This window comes from Sceloporus occidentalis, unplaced genomic scaffold (genome assembly GCF_023333645.1).
Source record: "Sceloporus occidentalis isolate IW3139 unplaced genomic scaffold, rSceOcc1.0.p SCAF_59, whole genome shotgun sequence".
Classification (NCBI taxonomy): Eukaryota; Metazoa; Chordata; class Lepidosauria; order Squamata; family Phrynosomatidae; genus Sceloporus; species Sceloporus occidentalis.
The window spans coordinates 3,435,062-3,453,735 of record NW_028317039.1 but is presented as its reverse complement, the minus strand read 5'-3'; the positions used below and the strand labels follow the sequence as shown (position 1 = coordinate 3,453,735).

General features: G+C 43.0%; 1 protein-coding gene across 1 annotated transcript in view; it reads right to left on the bottom strand.

The window, feature by feature from the left end:
- Positions 1-363: 363 nt before the first annotated feature.
- The window catches only part of LOC149287557 (STE20-related kinase adapter protein beta-like), a 29,793-nt gene continuing 11,482 nt past the window's right edge, over positions 364-18,674 (bottom strand). The window contains exons 7-11 of the mRNA XM_089492759.1: positions 8,759-8,930; positions 8,373-8,477; positions 6,933-7,177; positions 6,353-6,395; positions 364-510 (exon numbers count right to left, since the gene is read on the bottom strand). Coding sequence (XP_089348885.1) covers positions 364-510; positions 6,353-6,395; positions 6,933-7,177; positions 8,373-8,477; positions 8,759-8,930 — 712 coding nt within the window. The remainder of the gene's footprint in view (positions 511-6,352; positions 6,396-6,932; positions 7,178-8,372; positions 8,478-8,758; positions 8,931-18,674) is intronic.

Here is an 18,674-nt window from a genome sequence, read left to right as displayed (position 1 = left end):
ACCAATATCTGGGATCATCACCTTTAAGACTTGCTAAGCTGGCCCTTCATAACCTATAATTCACTAATTCAACTAGCTATTGTGTCCGGCCAGCTCAACCTTTCTTAAGGGAGAACCTCACTGAGGCTGGATCTTCCCAATACCGGTAAGTTGAAATGTTTTAACATGTAAATGCCTGGCTTGGTGAAGGAAAAAAAAAGAGCTTAGAAGTGCAAGCTTTGCATATTCACATTATGCTCGGTTTGAGCATACACTATTATTATTACTATTAGCCAGCCATAGGGTCAAGCCTTTTCACAGTTCACCAATTCATATACATGACAATACAATGGTAGAAAAATTAATTCCATGCTGTAAACAGAATTATTCAAATGCCCATTCTTTATGTTCATGTAGGCTTGTGCTGTGTTTGTTCCAGTTTACCAATGATGGCCCAACTGAGTGCTGCTTTCTGTGTTGTACCAGAGGGGGCAGTAGTTGAAACATGGATCCGGGGGTTTGCCGTCTTACCTGTTAAATATATGACCTGTTAATATATTGTTTGTATTTTATTTACTGATCAGTAATAGAAACAGATATTTTTCTTTTATTGCTGGGTACCATCTAGAGTTGTACCATCTACATTTTTCTTGGTCAATATTGTCAAAAAGTGATATTTCCTCCACATCAGTGAATTTCCCTTGTCAATTAATAGAAAAAGACACTGTTTTTCCTTTTTGTATGCTTCGTGAACAAGGCTGTTTTAACATTAGCTGTTATTTTCTCTGTTTACTGTGCCCACACAAGTTACATATATATATTTTTAGGTACCATTTTCTTTAGATAGCATTATTCTGATCAAATCATCTATTCTGACCATGCCTACAGGAATCATCAAAGGGCTTGTGGGGGCTCGTTTTTGCTGTTGCTGGTCTGCCTGGGCTTCCAGGCAGACCACCAGCAGCAGAGCCCCGTACAAAACGGGAACTAACCCCTAAATGCCGCGATCGCAGCATTGAAGGGGTTAACGCTGCACTGTCGCTCTCATGGAGCGATCAGGCAGCAGGGGGGTGTTGGGTCAGGTCCCCACACTTGTGTGGGGAACCAATCAACACACAACCCCCTTCCCTGAAGCTGCCTGTGGCAGCTGAAAACACGATTGCTGGTTCTGCAGCAACCGCGGTTTCAGCCTACAGGATCACTCCGTGGGAGTGATCTCAGGCTCGGGGGCGGGCTCTGAGTGGCTGTGCTGTCTGCCCAGAATCCTGGGCAGATAGCAGCAGCAGCGCCCCCGTGTGGTTACTCAGCCTCTTACATCCACTTTTTTTATGGATGTAAGAGGCTGACAAAACCTAGGCGCCAGGACAAAATTCTCTGTCGCCATGGCGACCTGGCACCTGGGATTTGTCGAGCCCTGACCCAATGTTTTTGTGTTTTTTTTCCCAGCACAAATTGTATTTGAGGTATAAGCTCCTGGTATATGTCACTTTAAAACAACACCTCAATATATGTTCAGCAACATATCCCGAGTACAATGATACCACCCATGCATGGGTTTGTGAGGTTATTTGGGGGCTAAAAAGCAACATTTGGGGCATGCACTATTCAGTTTTTCAACCTTTTGGCATCGGGTCTTTCTGCCCATGTCCTGTTTGGGACATCTTTGAAGCCAGCCAATACAATTTACCACAATTTCAATTTTAGAAACTTGTACCCCAGTTCAATGGCTTCTATGGCTAGACCTGCATAACTAGTGTGTTATGGCACCTGCCAGAAAACAAGAAAGTCATTGAGGAGATCTAAGATACAAAAAATTAGGCGCCTGCTGTCAGAAGGGTGACCAGGTTATCTATGCTGGAGGGGATATGCCTTTGGTCATCAAGGACCATTTGTGACATATCCCCTAGGTCAATGGTTATGAAGTGGTTGAGCAAATCTACTTAGGAAACAGAGTAAATATTACTTTTTTCCTAGCTAACCATGGACCAGCCAGATAATTCTTGTGTTTTGACAAAAAATGGCTTAACAATACAATTGACACTCTTACCCACAAATGAAAGAGTCAATCGAGTGAATGGAAGAAAAATCTAAATCAAGTAAATATTTTGTGTGACCACCCTTTGCCTTCAAAACAGCATCAATTCCTCTAGGTACACTTGCACAAACATCTTTGAAGAACTGACCACAGTTCTTCTATGGATTTAGGCAGCCACAGTTGCTTCTTACTCTTCATGTAATCCCAAACAGACTCAATGATGTATAGATCACGGTTCTGTGGGGACCATACCATCACTTCCAGGACTCTTTGTTCTTTAAGCTGAATATAGTTCTTAATGGCATTGGTTGTATGTTTGGGGTCAGTGTCATGCTGCAGTATAAATTTGGGTCCAGTCCCTGATGGTATTGCATGATGAATAAGAATATACCTGTTCTGAGCACTGAGGAAACCATTAATTCTGACCAAATCCCCAGCCCCATTGGCAGAAATGAAGCCCCAAACTTGCAAGGAATCTACACCATGCCCATTGGCAAACAAACTGCCCTCTGTTACAGCTAGGTATTTAAAATTTTGACTCATCACTACAGACCAGTGATGAAGGAATAACCAGCTAACAAACCAACAAAGTACAAAGTACGTTTCTAGTGTTTTTATTTTAAATTTGGCGCCAAGGATGACATAACACAAAGCTGGCCACGCCCCCAACCAATTGGCACCATCTCATGCAAGCTGCACCGCCTCCTTAGCCGCTGCCGCCTCCTTAGCCGACGCCAGCTCAGTGGAAGCAAGACACGCCTCGCTGAATCAGGGTCCAGATTCTCAGAGAGACGCACTGCTACGTCAATGCTGCTTTCTGACTAGCAAGAAAAGCCTCGGTGGCATCTCACTACAGCACTGGATCTGAAGTAACTTTGACTGGCTTTTTGGCAGCAAGTCTTCCACTTTTCTGCCATTAGACTTGTTTTTCGATCCCTCCCTAACCTACACTGCCCCCATCTCCTTCTGGCTTGTGCCAAACTAAATTTAACACTAAACACACTAATCTATTCCAAATTTTCTCCCCCTCTAAAATCCAAAACCCACTGCACTATCCCACCATTCTCTCTAATCAGCCACCAAACTAACTTAACAAAACTGAACCTTAACTAATTTTTTACAGGGATTGAGGGTGAGATTGTGCTTGAAAAGGAAGGGTTAAAACAAGGTTAAATGGGATCTACAACTGGGATGAAAATGATATATTACAGCAAAATTCAGCTGGTGACTGGTTCTTGCATGAAGCAAGAAACAATCGGTTGCGATGCACAATCGCGGTCTTGCCTCACCTGTTATGAAGATATAGGGTCACAAATAGGGTAATTAGCTTTGGTTGTGGTTCATTAACACTGTCTGACCTGATATGTTGACTGCTGAGAAGTGTAGTTTTCTAAGTGAGTCTTTGTAGAGGTAACAGGCTATGCAGTATATCTTCCCTCCACAACCAATCCTCTGACACAGTCACAAAAATATACATATTAATAGGAAACCACTTATCATCTAACCATAAATGATGCCATGTGTAATCTGCAAAGTTCTATGAACAAAAAGATCGACAATTGATATGATTAACATGTCCTTGAACATATTTGTACATGTTAATCATATCACAACATTAAGCATGCTGCATTTGGAAAGCCTGTCTTTATAGCTGAAATATTTTATTCCTTTAATTACTTTTGTTGCCTGTTTCTGAACTTTTTCCTATTCAAGTGATGTCTTCTTGATGAACTGGTGCCGAGATTTGTACTGTACAATGGTAACAATAGCCAATATTAAATTCTCATACAAAACATGCATTACCTTTTTAATACGAGATAACTTGCTTTTGAAGACTTTGATTTCAAGGTACTGGGTGAAGTTGGTTTGACCAACGTAACATCATGTATCATACACAGTGCACTGTATCTTATACACAGAATTCACAGTTACACAGGAGTATGATTCTTTGATACTGTATAGCATCTAGACTGGGCTTTGAGTAGGTCATTCCAAGTCATTTAAACCACTCACGTGTTGATTTAGCAGTATGTTTAGGGTCCTTGTCCTACTGGAAGGTGAACCTTCGTCCCAGTCTCGGATATTTGGAAAACTGAAATAGGTTTCATTCAAGAATTTCCACCTATTTAGAGCTCCATCCATCGTTCCTTCAATCCTGACCAGTTTCCTTATCTCTGCCGATGAATGCATGATGCTTCCACCACCATGTAGTGATGGTGTTCTCTGGATGTATTACACAATAGGTAATAGGTAAAAGGGCCACGGTTAGGGATGGACCAGCCACACTAGTATAAGTATTGAAGAAGAAGGACTAGGGAAGGCGTAAATGTGCAATGTTGTATGCATCCTTAAAGAAGGGAGTCTTGAGGGATTTCTTGAAGGACCGAAGGCAGAGGGAAAGATTATAGGGGTAGCCCTTGAGAGTATAGGGGTAGCCCTTGAGAAATCTTGTAAGCATGCATGAGAACTAGAAATCAGAGGAGAGGACAGAAGAACATGGTTGAGCGGAGAGACTGGTTAGGAGCGTATTTAGAGATGAGTGATGAGATGTAGGTAGGGGAAGCGCTGTGAAGGGCTTTGAAAGAGTCAGGATTTTGAAATGAGTCATCCAGACATCTAGGTAGAGACAGATGCAAGGCAGTTAGTGACACAATCTAAGACAGAGGGAGAGAGCTCAGGAGAGGATAGGCAGATCTTGGTGTCATCAGCATGCAGGTGGTAATGAAGTGTCACGGAGACCAAGATCGTGAAGATGAGAGGTTTTGGGTTTGCGCCAGACAGTGTTTTCCTTGATGGCCAAAAAGCCCCATTTTAGTCTCATCTGACCAGAGTACCTTCTTCCATATGTTTGGGGACTCTCCCACATGCCTTTTGGCAAAGAGCAAACATTTTTCTTTTTCTTTAAGCAATGGCTCTATGGGGTGTACAGCTTAAAGTGGTCCTATGGACAGATATTCAAATCAACGCTTTGCAACTTTGCAGCACAGCCAGAGTTATCTCTTTGTTGCCTCTCTGATTAATGCCCTCCTTGCCTAGCCGGTGAGTTTTGTGGGGGGCCCTCTCTTGGTAGGTTTGTTGTGGAGGCATATTCTTTCCATTTCTTAATAATGGTTTTAATGGCACTCCATGGGATGGTCAAAGTTCCAGAATTTATTTTTTTTTTATTTTTTTTTTTAATAGCCCAACCCTGATCTGTACTTCTCTGCAACTTTGTCCCTGGCCTGTTTAGAGAGCTCCTTGGTCTTCATGGTGCCACTTGCTTAGTGGTGTTGGGGCCTTTCAGAACAGGTATAGATATACTGCGATCATGTGACACACAGATGGACTTTATTTAACCAATGATGTGACTCCTGAAGGAAATTGGTTGCACCAGATCAGATTCAAGGGCTTCATAGCAAAGGGGATGAATACATATGCACGTACCACTTTTCCAGGTATTTTAAACGTTATCTTCATTTCATTTCACCAATTTGGACTATTTTGTTTATGTCCATTACATGAAATCCCCAAAAATCTATTTTAATCACAGGTTGTAATGCAACAAAATAGGAAAAACGAGAAGGGCATGAATACTTTTGGAAGGCATTCTATGCCTGCCACAAGGTCTTAGGAGGGCAGAAGAGAGCCAGGAGGGTCTGTTGGGATCTCATATTCCTCCCTCTGCTGGCAGTTCACTCACTCTGCGAACAGCCTTGCAGGGTTAGGGAGAACATCCCAAAATAATAAAATAAGAAATACAAAAATGTACCCCAATGCCCTTTACCCCTAGCATTAAAGATAAAAATATTATATAAAAAAACATCTTCCCCATAAGACATATAATATAAAGAGAAAAGAAAACCAGCATAAAGGTTACTATATAAGAGATGGGATGTGGCCTTCTACAACATATGAATACTATGTATGCTGGGTATTATTGTAATCAGGTAAAAATGTATTTGTTTTTACAAACTACCACTCAAACGAAAGCCCTACTTATCCTGAAAAGAAAAAAATGTTCAACCCCTTAAGGACAGGCTGTACCCTATGTTTTTTATTTTTTTGTCGTGTTTAGCTGTTATTTTCCTCTCTCTCATTTAGTCTACCCACACAAGTTATATAGTTTTTTTAGAACAAGAAAGGCTTTCTTCAGATACCATTTTTTGATCATATCATCTAATTTTCTATAAAAACACTTTTTCTCACTTTTATTTGAAAAATATTTAACTCATCTACAAAAGTTAATTAAAAAAAAGGGGATAAATAGATTCTACTATTCCTCCTGAGTTTAGAAATACCCAATGTTTTTTTACGTTTTTGTTTTTTTATAACAACTAATAGGGTGATAAGATAACTTACCGTCTTGAAAAAATCATGAGACAGCAAAGCACCAGCTGAAGGCCTATACAATGGAGACAATGGAAAAATTGTGAGGTATGTTTAATGCAAAACAGTATGCAAAAATTGTTTTGAGGATTGTGCTCAGGACTGAATCTTGATGTGAATCGGCTGTGCCTATAACCTATAACTCATGGGAAGGAGGAGGGGAAAATGGTTCTATGGTGAATTTCTTTGAGCACAATGAAGCCAAGCAGATGATTAAATTTTTGTGCAAAAGGTAGACCCAGTATGACTGCTCCATTAACAGAAAAATACATTCATGGATAACACCAAACAGCTGACTAAGCATCTTAGCTATCCTATACCAAGGACTGTGTCTTGTTTTTCACACTTCTCAGCAATAATCATATAGGTCATGAGATCCTTGGTCGGAAATGGGTAAACCTTAACCAAGCTACAATAGAACACACCCATCAACATGAGTCTAATCTTTTTTTCATAGCAGAAAACAAAAAGCCCAGCATGCTCAATATATAGATATAAAGGGACCAGCAATCTAAAAGATAAAACTGCCCAACTACAGATTTTTCATGCTTACCTCAGTTCAGGATTCTGTTGCAGACATAGCTCAACAAAATTCTGTAGAGCCAATGAGAATGTCTTTGGAGAGGGGGTTCTCAGCTTTTCACTGGTCAAAGTCTGAGTCATGCTTGCAGCAACCACACTCTCGCCAATACCTGAATCCACTCCAGATCGTGAAATCTTCAATGGAGATTCTTCATGAGGAAATGTATTACTGTACAGAGGACTGTGTGGTGGACATTTCAGTTTTTGTAGCAGCATCTGGGAATATTGTAAAACGTTAAAGGGGCAGATGCACACAGCACCACAAAACAACATTCTGAGAATATAAAACTACTACAGGAATGGCAGAAAAAAAGGTGACCTTAATGTGATTTACCTTCACGAAGAATACAGCATTTCCAATGTATACCAAAGGATACAGTATGCAACAAGGATGTTTTACAGCTACATGTGGACTATCTAGCCTGTGACAATCTACAATACAGCTGTATTTATTGGCAATTTGGCAATATCATACATTTCTATGAATCTCTGAAAAAAGAGGAAACCTCAATGAAACAAATGAAAACGAAGCAGAGAGCTTTGAATTTTCATTAGCTTTTCATTGTTTTTTTCCCCCATCTTTTTCTCTCCCTAACTTCTCTCCCAACAGCTTCCATGTCCCTGTCTCCGTTTCTGCAACTCTGCCACTTGTCTTGCCTCTTCTTGTTCTTCTTTCTTCTTGCTCTGCTTCTCAATGCTATACAGGCCACCAAAAGCACTTCCACAACCAGGGAGGAGCCTCGGTGCAAACCCTCTCAATTGATTGGAGGAATGAGGGAGAGGCTCCAGACTGTTGTGGAAGTACTGCACAGGCCAGAATGCAGATAGATCCATGGAGAAGTGTTTCTACACGGATCCGTCTGCAATATTCTTGGCTCTTGGAGTGCGCGGAAGCTCTGTTCTTTTGCTGAAGTGCTCTGGGAGGCTTGGATAACACACCAGATATAATAGAGAAGCTGACCAAGAAAGCAGGCATAATACAGAAGAAGTGAAAAATTAGAAGCGGCAAGACAAGAAGCGGAGCTGCCTAAAAGGAGACAGGGACAATGAAGCCATTAGCTGAGAAGGTACTGAGACATTGAGAGAGAGAGAATGAGGGTGAGTGACAGCGAATTTGATTTGAAATTGAAAATGTCCTCTGGACTGAAAGGGCCAAAACAAATGGATAAAAAATGAAACACAAAATTAGTCTGAATCATTTTTGGCCCAGTTGCGAAAGTCTCACCATTTCCCTTCATTACAAGACACACACGGTTGTATTTAAGCCTCAACATCTCAAAACACAAATATTATTGGTGCTCTCCCCCCATGTGATATAGATCATTGAAATCATAAGCACAAGACTGCTCCACGGAATCCAGCTCTGAAGACACTGCATGTTTTCTTGTGATGTTCAAAGGGTGTTACTTACCTGAGTGCGGTGCATGTCCATGAATGGTACACGCCCTGTGGCCAATTCACAAGCAGTTATGCCAAGGCTGTAGATGTCCGACTTCACATTATACCCATACAGGTCCTAAGAATGGAAGATATCAGTGTACTTATTCATGTACCACTCAACAGCAGATCTTACACCAACATTTTGGAGAATGCTGTGCTTGGTGAAAAACAGCCCACCGCACTGACATTATGACAGATAGACATGTAATATAAAGCTACATGCTACAGAAGGGGATTGGTGCCTGGTTGGAGGGCAGTAGTACAGATTCTTTGAAGGAATTCTAATTCATGTGATTTAACAATTTCAGCTTAATGAATAATCTATAATGTAATCACTAGGTCTTAAACAGTACTAACCTGCCTCAGTAGTTCTGGACTAAACCATGGGAGCATTGAAGTGCTGAAATTTGGAAAGTCAAACGCCACTTTTGCCTTTTCTCCTCTTCTTACCAAGCTGTACAGGAGATCGAGGCCAGAGAGGCATACCATACCATCTTCAGATATCAGAATATGACTCCCTTTAACATTCCTATGACAGCGAATAATACCTTTTTACAAATTTTAGAATAGTAAATTATAACATATAATAAAACATATACCACTACAAAGAAACATATGACTTTACTCCATTTGTTAACAAGTTTATAATTCTACTATCAAATGTATTTTGAACATTAGTAACTAAAGAGACTATGTACGTGAAAAACTCATCAGGAAGGTAAATATAACACTGGTTCATAGGAAACAAAAGTACTAGATAAAATTGAGGATGGAAAATTAAAATGGTTCGATGCAGGTTGCAGAAATCAAAATAGGAGTACACCAGGCAGCATGTATTGCAGTAGGCTACAATGAGCTATATGACTTAATATGGCCACATTACATCTTGCACCACATGACCATGGACAGAGCTACCCTAGACGCAAGCTAATAATTGTAGTTATAAAGCAAACCAGAAAGAATAACGAAAGCTATAAAACGGCTATATTGTGAGATTCTGGCACAGGTCGTAAAGGTCCATAGACCAAATCAATGCACATGTTGTGAATTAACTCAAGTAACTGGTTAACTGGAAAAATATATCCAAAGGCAGAAGTAACTGATTAAAAATAGCTAACTTTTTATCTTAACAACATGATCTTCAAAGCAAGTGCTTAACTATAAGAGGTCTGAGGTAGGTAAGCTGACAATCTCCCCAAAAAACATTGGATCTCACAGAAAGAAATCAAGAAAATGCCAAATATAAGATGACTTATGAGATGTTAAAAAAAAAATCACTATAACACATGACAAACAGATTATCTGCAAAGTGCAAGACTGTTGGTAGTTACGTGGGGTGGTAAAACCGGAAATTCAGGGTTCACTTAGCCAAAACCGAAAATGACCCCCACACCTTTAAAAATACAAAAAATCCCACACTTTTAATAAGAGTAAGTTACACACCAAAATTGTACAAAAAATGTAATAATGTTAATGTATATATCTATATAATGATTGTTAACAGCAATCTCAGGCATACCCAGATTCCAGCATGTACTGGTTGGCTGGGCATGATAGGAGTGTGATTGCTGTCAACAATCATTTATAAAATAATGTAATTGTATTTTTTTGTCCAATTTTGGTGTGTTAACCACACTTTTATTAAAAGTAAGTAACACACATTTGGACAAAAAAAATCAACAATATGACTTGGCATGATAGGAGTGTGATTGCTAACAGCGACCACCATGATTGTGAAGAACAAATGGAACATTTTATTGTTGTAAAACATAGCCTTATATATCCACATAATTGAATTAACATTAATAAACAGGTACATGTAAGACTACCCAACCTTTAATCCCCTTTGGCTACTGAATATCCTCCTGGCAGTAATCCTGTTAATGGGATTTGTTAACACAATGGAGTTCCTGCTTGAGCCATGTTTGTTATGCAGCCAGGCTGGAGCCATCTCTGTCTACCTTGGGGCCCTGTATGACAGGTCATTCTGTCACAGTAGCGTTTTATGATTTCCAGCTCCGTCCCTTACAATTGGACCATGCCCTGGTTCTACTCGGACGTGGGCAAATTTGTAAGGGAGCACCAACTGGAGGGAGTTAAACCAGATTTGTGGTTACCCCGTGTGATCCACAAGCTCATCAGAGCCAAAGACACTATCGAGAACATCCAAGGGCTCCCCGATGCCACAGCCAAGACTGTCTGGGCTAACGTGTCGTCGAGCAGGCTAACCAACAGGCATAAAGACATTGCATGGATGGCCATTCAGGGAGGCCTCCCCCTAAGGAAATTTATGCATGCCAGGGGGCTGTGCAGATATAGACACTGCCCACAGTGCATTGTGGAGGAGGAGACTTCCCTTCACTTGTTCTGGCAGTGCCCGTTTGCACAGGCCTTGTTCAGAGCCCTGGAGCTGGATCTCAAGGACTCTATCGAGAGAAAGTACCTGTCCTACCATTCGGTACTTTACGGACTTTTTCCAGGAACACACACAGAGAGCGCCATTGAGGATGCTTGGCGTCTCATGTGCTGTGTAAAGGACGCTCTATGGTTTGCCAGGAACCACCTGGTGCTGAGGAGGGAGCAGGTTACAGTCTGTGACTGCCGCAGGCTTATCCACAGCTTGCTGAGAGACTACTCTCTCAAGGACAGTCTAGAGCAGGGGTTCTCAAACTGCGGCCCTCCAGCTGCTGCAGGACTACATCTGACATACTCCTCAGCCAGCCCCTTAGCTGAAGGAGCATTATGGGAGATGTAGTCCTGCAGCAGCTGGAGGGCCGCAGTTTGAGAACCCCTGGTCTAGAGGCTGAAGACTAGCCCCATTCTCCTCGGCCCCCTTCCCCCCCCCCATTTCCCCAGGTTATGTTCTACTAAAGTACTAACCATATGTGCCATGTCTGGGAATGTAATTGTACACTGCTTCTACTGAGCTTTCCGTAACTGAAGTCTTACTGTAACGTGTATTGCCCTGCGCTGCGTCGCAGTACTGCTTACTGTCTATCTGTACCAATATTACCGATCTACGTATTCCTGCTAAAACAGGTTGATGTCTGTTTTATCATAATCAGTTTTGTATAATAAACTTAAATACAAAAAAAAAAATATAGCGTTTTATGATTTCCAAACCTTTTTTTCCAAATCTGGTCATTCTGCCTCCATCTCCTCTTTGGAACATCTTTGAAGCCTGTTAACTCATTTAATCCCAATCAAACCATATATTTTTGAAAAATATACACCCCAGGGTATTTCAAATGCTGGTATTTTAACCCTTTCCATACACTAATTATACAACCACACTTTGTCAAACTTTGTAATAGTAATTTTTTTTATATTTTTTTTTTCACACGAATTGTAATTTAGTTATAAATATAAAGGTCCTGGTATATGTCACTGTCAAACAACACTCCAATATGTGTTCAGCAACATCTCCTGAGTATGGTGATACCCCACATGTATAGGTTTGTCAGATTGTTTGGCTGGTAAAAGGCTACTTTTGGGACATGCGTAATTCAGGTGGTCATTTGGTCATTCTGCCTCTATCTCCTCTTTGGAACATCTTTGAAGCTGGCTACTTTAATTTATCCCATCAAACCATATATTTTTGAAAACAAGACACCACAAAGTATTTCAAATGCTGGTATTTTAACCCTTTTATATGCATGAGATTCTACCACCTGCCTTTCCCAAAATTTAATTTTGTATTTTTTTCCACACAAATTGTATTTCAGGAATGAATTCAAAGCTCCTGGTATGCGTCACTATCAAACAACACCCCAATGTGTGTTCAGCAACATCTCCCGAGTGCAGTGATACCCCACATGCATGGGATTGTCGGGTTGTTTGAGATGTAAAATCCCACATTTGGGAAGTGCGCTTTTTTTCTCTATTTTGGTCAGTCTGTACCTATGCCCTATCTTTGAGCCCAGCCACTCCAATTTACCCCATCAAGCCATTTTTTATTAAATTAGACACCCCTTGGTTATTTAAAGTGCTTTTATTTTAACTCTTTCTATGTTGAGTTTTTTTTTTAAATTTTAGCACTTGCTCAAACTAATAAACTTATTTTTTTTATTTTTTTTATTTTACACATTTTGGATGGTTCCTCTGGTGACATCACTGCATAATTATTTTTAAACGTTAGCACATTTTTTTTCCATTTTTTTATTATTATATTTTACTAATCACATTGTGATTAGAAAGCTGGGCTCCGGGGGCATGACTTGGATGGCTGCCTGAGCAGACGTGCCTAGTGAGAGCTCCAAAGCCCGAGATCTGAATCGCACGGCATCCGTATTGTTTTTGGACTTTTTTTTTTATTTTACAAAGTGCTCCCTTGATGATGGCGCACTCCCGCTCTTGTAAATCTACTCTTATGCCCGTTTTTTTCGAACCTAAAACTCGAAAGAAACAGTCGTCCCGGGGTGGCGGCCTACCGCATGCGCCAGATGAAGACTCAGCAGTCTCCCAGGACCCGCACTCGCCTTCTAGATCTGATCCGCCTTCGCCAGCCATGCAATTTTCACAACCTAATCCGGATGACCACGACGACCAGCAATTTACCTCACACATCCTCAAGTCCCTACTTAAGGACATGAGGGAACAACTTAAAAGAGACTTTCAGGGGATTGCATCCTCTCTCCGCAAAGATATTGACGACATTGGCGACCGCACGGATCACCTGGAGAGGAAGATGGATGACTTCGTAGAAGCCCACAATACTCTCTCTGATGGCTATGCTACCATGCAGGCAGAGTTGGATGACCTCCGTACCAAAGTTATGGACCTTGAGGACCTCTCACGCCGTAACAATATCCGGCTGCGGGGCATCCCCGAAAAGATATCGGCGACGGACTTACCTCAATTTGTCCAAAGCCTTTTTCAAGCCCTTCTGGCTGATGAATCCTCTTCACCTGTTCGCATACACTGCCTCCACCGTGTCGCCAGACCTCCGTCAGTCAAATCTAATCTACCTCGTGATGTTTTAACCCGGATTCATTACTTTGATGTCAAGGACAGACTCATGCAGGCTGCTTGCCGCAAACCTCAACTGCCTGATCCTTTCCACGATATCCTACTCCTGACGGATCTATCACAGCTTACTCTCCAGCGGAGACGGCTCTTTACCCCCATCACGTCTCTCCTACGAGGTCAACAGATCCCCTATCGCTGGGGGTATCCGGTACGCCTCTATATTCAATAAGATGGCTCAACCTCCACCGTTACCTCACCTGACGACTGTCTTACTCTTTTGGCCTCCTGGGGTCTTCACCCGGATCAGCCGTCCTGCGCCGAGTCCTTATCTACAACGCTGCATCACACTTCGCCGCAGAAGAAGCTCCAAAAAGTTTGGATGACTCAGGCGAAGCCATGAACCTCCCGGTGATTGTTGTCTCCCATCATCGCTCTTCACGCTGCATGCCACGTTTGTTACGAACAGACTCTCCTGCATCTACGCTTCCATCGGTTCCTTCTCCGGTCAGTTTAGCAAGTTCTTCTGGATAGTCGACGCTCCTTCTTCGTGCCGCCTGATTCCACGCTTCCCACCGTGACAACAGCCGGACGCACCTCGACACCGTGGCTCTTCGACCCACGCTCGAGCTTTTCACTTCACCTCCGAGACTCTGCTTTATCGCCACTCAGCTAACTGTATTATAGGCTCTAAGCCTTCCCTCTTATGTTTTCTATTCTATATACCTACCGCCCCTTACCCTCCCTACTCGGCTCTCGGGCCCGACAATGGCTCTCCTTTCCACCCCCTAGTGCTACCCATAGCGCTGGCATTTAAGCAAATTTGTGATTCTATTTGTTTTTGATTTTTTATGTTGATTTGTTATACATATGGTTCTCTTTTTTGCTTTTTGTTTCTTATTATTTTTATTCATGCAACACCTGTAATATGGCACACATTGCACGCTGGTCGGGTGCGCTGCACCTCCCTGGGATATACTGTACGGTACCTCCCTTATTTTGCCCTCCTGCGTGCCTTCCCTGTGGGTCCCGGACACACATTCAGATCAATTTAACTGCCGCATCACCTTATTTACTCCCGCATATGGCCAGTCTTAATATCTTGTCCTTAAATGCTAAGGGCCTTAATTCTCCTCATAAACGACGTCTGCTGTGGGATGAGGCTAAAATTTCAAAAGCGGATATTATCTGTGTGCAGGAAACACATTTAAAGAAATCCTCTAACCCTATTCCTATTCTTTTCTAAGACTCAAGCTTTATGCCTTAACATAGACCCACCCCTCGCACGCACCCTCTCTACACTCTATTCTTTTGAATGGAGGAAATCCTCCTTGACTTACCTGGGCATCCAACTAATGACGTAGACTCCCAAAACACTCACAACCTACTTTCTGTTTGGCGACGAGTTAAACGTGACATTTTACGTTGAACTATCATGGCTGGGCCGTATCAACGCTCTCAAAATGACTGCCCTTCCTAAACTCCTATATGTTCCGTACTGTCCCTATCCAACCCCCCCCTCGTTGCTTCACTCTATACAATCTTACTTTACTGACTTCACCAAACATAAAGGTAAATCGCGAGTGGCTAACCGTACTAGGTTTTCCTCCAGGCTTTGTGGAGGGTTGGGGATTCCGCACATCAAATCATACGACGAGGCTTGTATTCTTTCCCACATCCCGATGTTTCACGCCTCCACCAATGTTCCAGCCTGGATCGCCCATGAAAATGCCTATATCTCTCCTAACACTATTCCTTACACCCTCCATTACCCCCGCTCCCCCCTACCACCTCTTACATGCTCACGACTTGGACTCGACATTTACGGAGGTTTCCCTCCCTGGCCAGGGTTTTTTCCTTTTCTCCCTTAGAGACACTTGACCTCATGGTCCCAGACTTGGCCATTTCCAACTGGCGGCGCCCGACTTTACGAACTCTGGGAGACTTATATCTTAATGGCTCTCTGAAGCCTTTCGCACATTTCACTCAAACTCATGACATCTCCCATTGAGACTTCTACAAATATTTGCAGTTACGGCATGCCCTCGCTTCCTCTACTTCCCCGGTAGCACCATCCCACTATGCCCTTCAGCCCATTCTCTCTCTATTCCGTTCGGCCCCTGTGGTACGAGGAGCAATTTCTCGCTGGTACTCCCTGTTAGTCTCCACTTTCTATGCTAACAAACTCCCTCATATGCGAGCCTGGGAGAAAGAATTGAACCAAACATTTCCACTGGAGTCCTGGCTGGATTCAGAATTAATGATGAGAGGGGTCTCCCATTGGCTCAATCACTTGGAATTACAGAAAAAAGTTTGCTGTCGCTGGTATCTGACTCCATCCCGGTTATCCCACATGATTACTAACTACTCTAGCTCCTGTTGGAGGGGCTGTGGCCGGGAGGCTACCATGCTCCATATGTGGTGGTCATGTCTGCTCTTGACCCCCCTTTGGCTCCAAGTATTCTCCACTATACATTCCATTCTACGCATCAGTTTGGAACCCAGCCCTGAGATTGCTCCTCTTCACATGTTTCCAGACCCATGCTTCCTAACCCCCAACGCAAATAAATAATCCATATCTTTTTAGCCGCGAAATTATGCATAGCTAGACATTGGAAAGCCACTTCTCCCCCTTTGCTCACGGAAGTATTCTCGATTATTGATCATCATAGCGTTTTAGAACGGATGTTTCACACACCATTACACTTCCAAAAGGTCTGGACGCCGTGGCTTCACCGTGACACCGGGGCGCTGTCTACCCCCTAAATATTTCACACCCACCTCATTTCGTGACTCCATACCTCTATTCTAACCTACCGCGCCTGACCAGCTGTCGCCACTTCCTTTACAGCGTTCCTCTACGAGACGCTCCTGTTGTAGGGGTTTCTCTTTTTCCCCATCACACGTTCTGTCTGGCATTTCCCGGAGCACAGTACAGATCCTTTGCTTTTCATTATTACCAAACTCACCCCATATACCCTATTGTGCCACACTTATGTACTCTGTACGCGTGTACCTTTTGTTTTAAGGTTATGGTTAATTTTTTATTTTTATGTTTCCTTTCCTTCTGTGAGCGCATAATCGACATTTGTAGATGCATATTTGTATCATTATTGACTTTTTCTTTTTTCCAGACCATGCTCACATGTTATATGTTTATTATAAAAAGAAAAAAAAATCTTTCAGATCCTCTTCTCCATGCTGCGACTTCCGAGTTGTTCATGTTAGTCGCCACCTTTCTAATGATCATTTCTGCCTTTTGATGCGAGACGATTTGTCCAATTTCGTTGTATGCTCTTGGTATCTGTAACATTGTTCTTTGTTGTATCTCACCTGCCTCATTGGATCTGAATAAAAAACTTTTAATTAAAAAAAAAAGAAAGCTGGGCTCCATTGACTTGCATGGTTGAATGCAGTACCTGTATTCAACCTGCAAGAAGAGCCAGAGTTCTCTAGAGGGTCTGGAGACCGTCTAGGGAACTTTTTCATCTTTATTATTTTTTTTACAGGGCGGCCGCCATCTTGCGGATGGTGAAGATATTTTAAATGAATTAACGTGTTTTTTTTTCTGCTTCTCCGTTTCAGGATGGGAGGGGGGGTGAGAGACATGGTTTCTCACCCCCCCTCCCCGCGATCCCCCTGCACCGATCACACTGTGATCTCTATGCAGGTCCTCACAGACGTGCATAGAGATCGCAGCGTCTGTGCCTCATCGGAGGACAGGATATCCCCTGAACTGCCGGGTTAAGTCGGGCAGTTTGAAATGTAACAGCTTTCCGGCTTTCATGCCGGGAGCTGTTACATCAGATCGGACAGCAGAAAGCCAGTGGGGAGTCCAGGCTGATCCCCCGTGCAGTCAAACGACAGCCTGATCCCCCGTGCAGTGGCAGGGATGTGTCCCTGACGCTGCAAGAAGGGCTGGACGTACCGGTACGTCCATAGGGGTTTCTTAATGGATGTTTTTTGGACGTCCTGGTACGTCCATAGGGGATTGAAGGGGTTAAATCTGGCTAGCTGCCCCCTGTGACAGAATGACCTGTGATACAGGGGCCCAAAGTACTCAGAGATGGCTCCAGCCTGGCTGCCAAACAGGCAGGAACTCCATTGTTAAACTAATCCCATTAACAGGATGGCTACCAGGGGGATATTCAGTAGCTAAAGGGGATTAAAGGTAGGGTTGTCTACCTGTTTATCAATGTTAATTAATGTTAATGAAGTTCTGTGGCTATATCAGTCTATGTTTTACAACAATAAACTGTTCATTCCTGCTGGACTCAGTTCAAGGTAGTTGTGTCTACTTATTGGGTACACATAGCAGGGTTCCAAGGTGCGCATGCTGGCTGGTGCTGGAAGTGATTCCGGGGACAACAGGAGGATACATGTGGGTGATCTCTGGGAGTTACTACAGCTCTCTTGGTGAACCCGTTACACCCCCCTTGCGTATTGATGCTGCCAGCAGTATGGGGTCTGCACATCACTTACAGCCACCCTGTACCATGCCCCCCCACTTACACATCCATGCTATCACACACATTCATTCATATACTCATTCATAGATTCATTCCCTCAATCACACATACTCATTCAAACACCCTCACCCTCCCCCACCCCCTTACCTGCACTGCAGCTCTCTCTATGCCGCTCACAGACTTCAGCAGGGGGCGCAGCCTCCCTCTGCATTCTCTTGTACTGCACAGGGGAAGCAGGACTGGAGAAGAGTCATGTGATGTCACATACATTCATGTGACTCTGCTGGGTTCTGCTTCCGGTACAAAAGACCCTCCCCACCTCGAAGGTCCCGCGGGCCTCATGTTGGGTGCCCCTGCCCTAATCTATATTTCTGGTACTGACCTTTCCCCCTCTCTTCTAACTCGCCTCACTGACTGTCTATCAGGAATTGCATCATGGAAGGCTTCCCTAACTCATGGTAATCCAGCCATCTGCTCTGTCACTTTTCCTGATATCTCTATTACTGTTGACAACTCCACTATCCAACCAACAGACCTGGTTCACTGCCTTAGTGTCACCCTTGACTCTGCTCTCTCCTTCATCCCTCACATCCAGTCCCTCACCAAATCCTGCCGCCTCCACCTGAAAAACATCTCCCGAATCCACCCTTTCTTCACACAAGAAACCACCAAATTACTAATCCACTCCCTTGTGATATCCCGCCTGGATTATTGCAACTCTAACCGGTCTCCCCCCTCTCCCGCCTTTACCGCTTTAATTCATCCTCAACACTGCAGCCAGATTAATTTTTCTCTGCCGCCGTTCCTCATCCGCTGCCTCACCATGTCAATCACTTCAT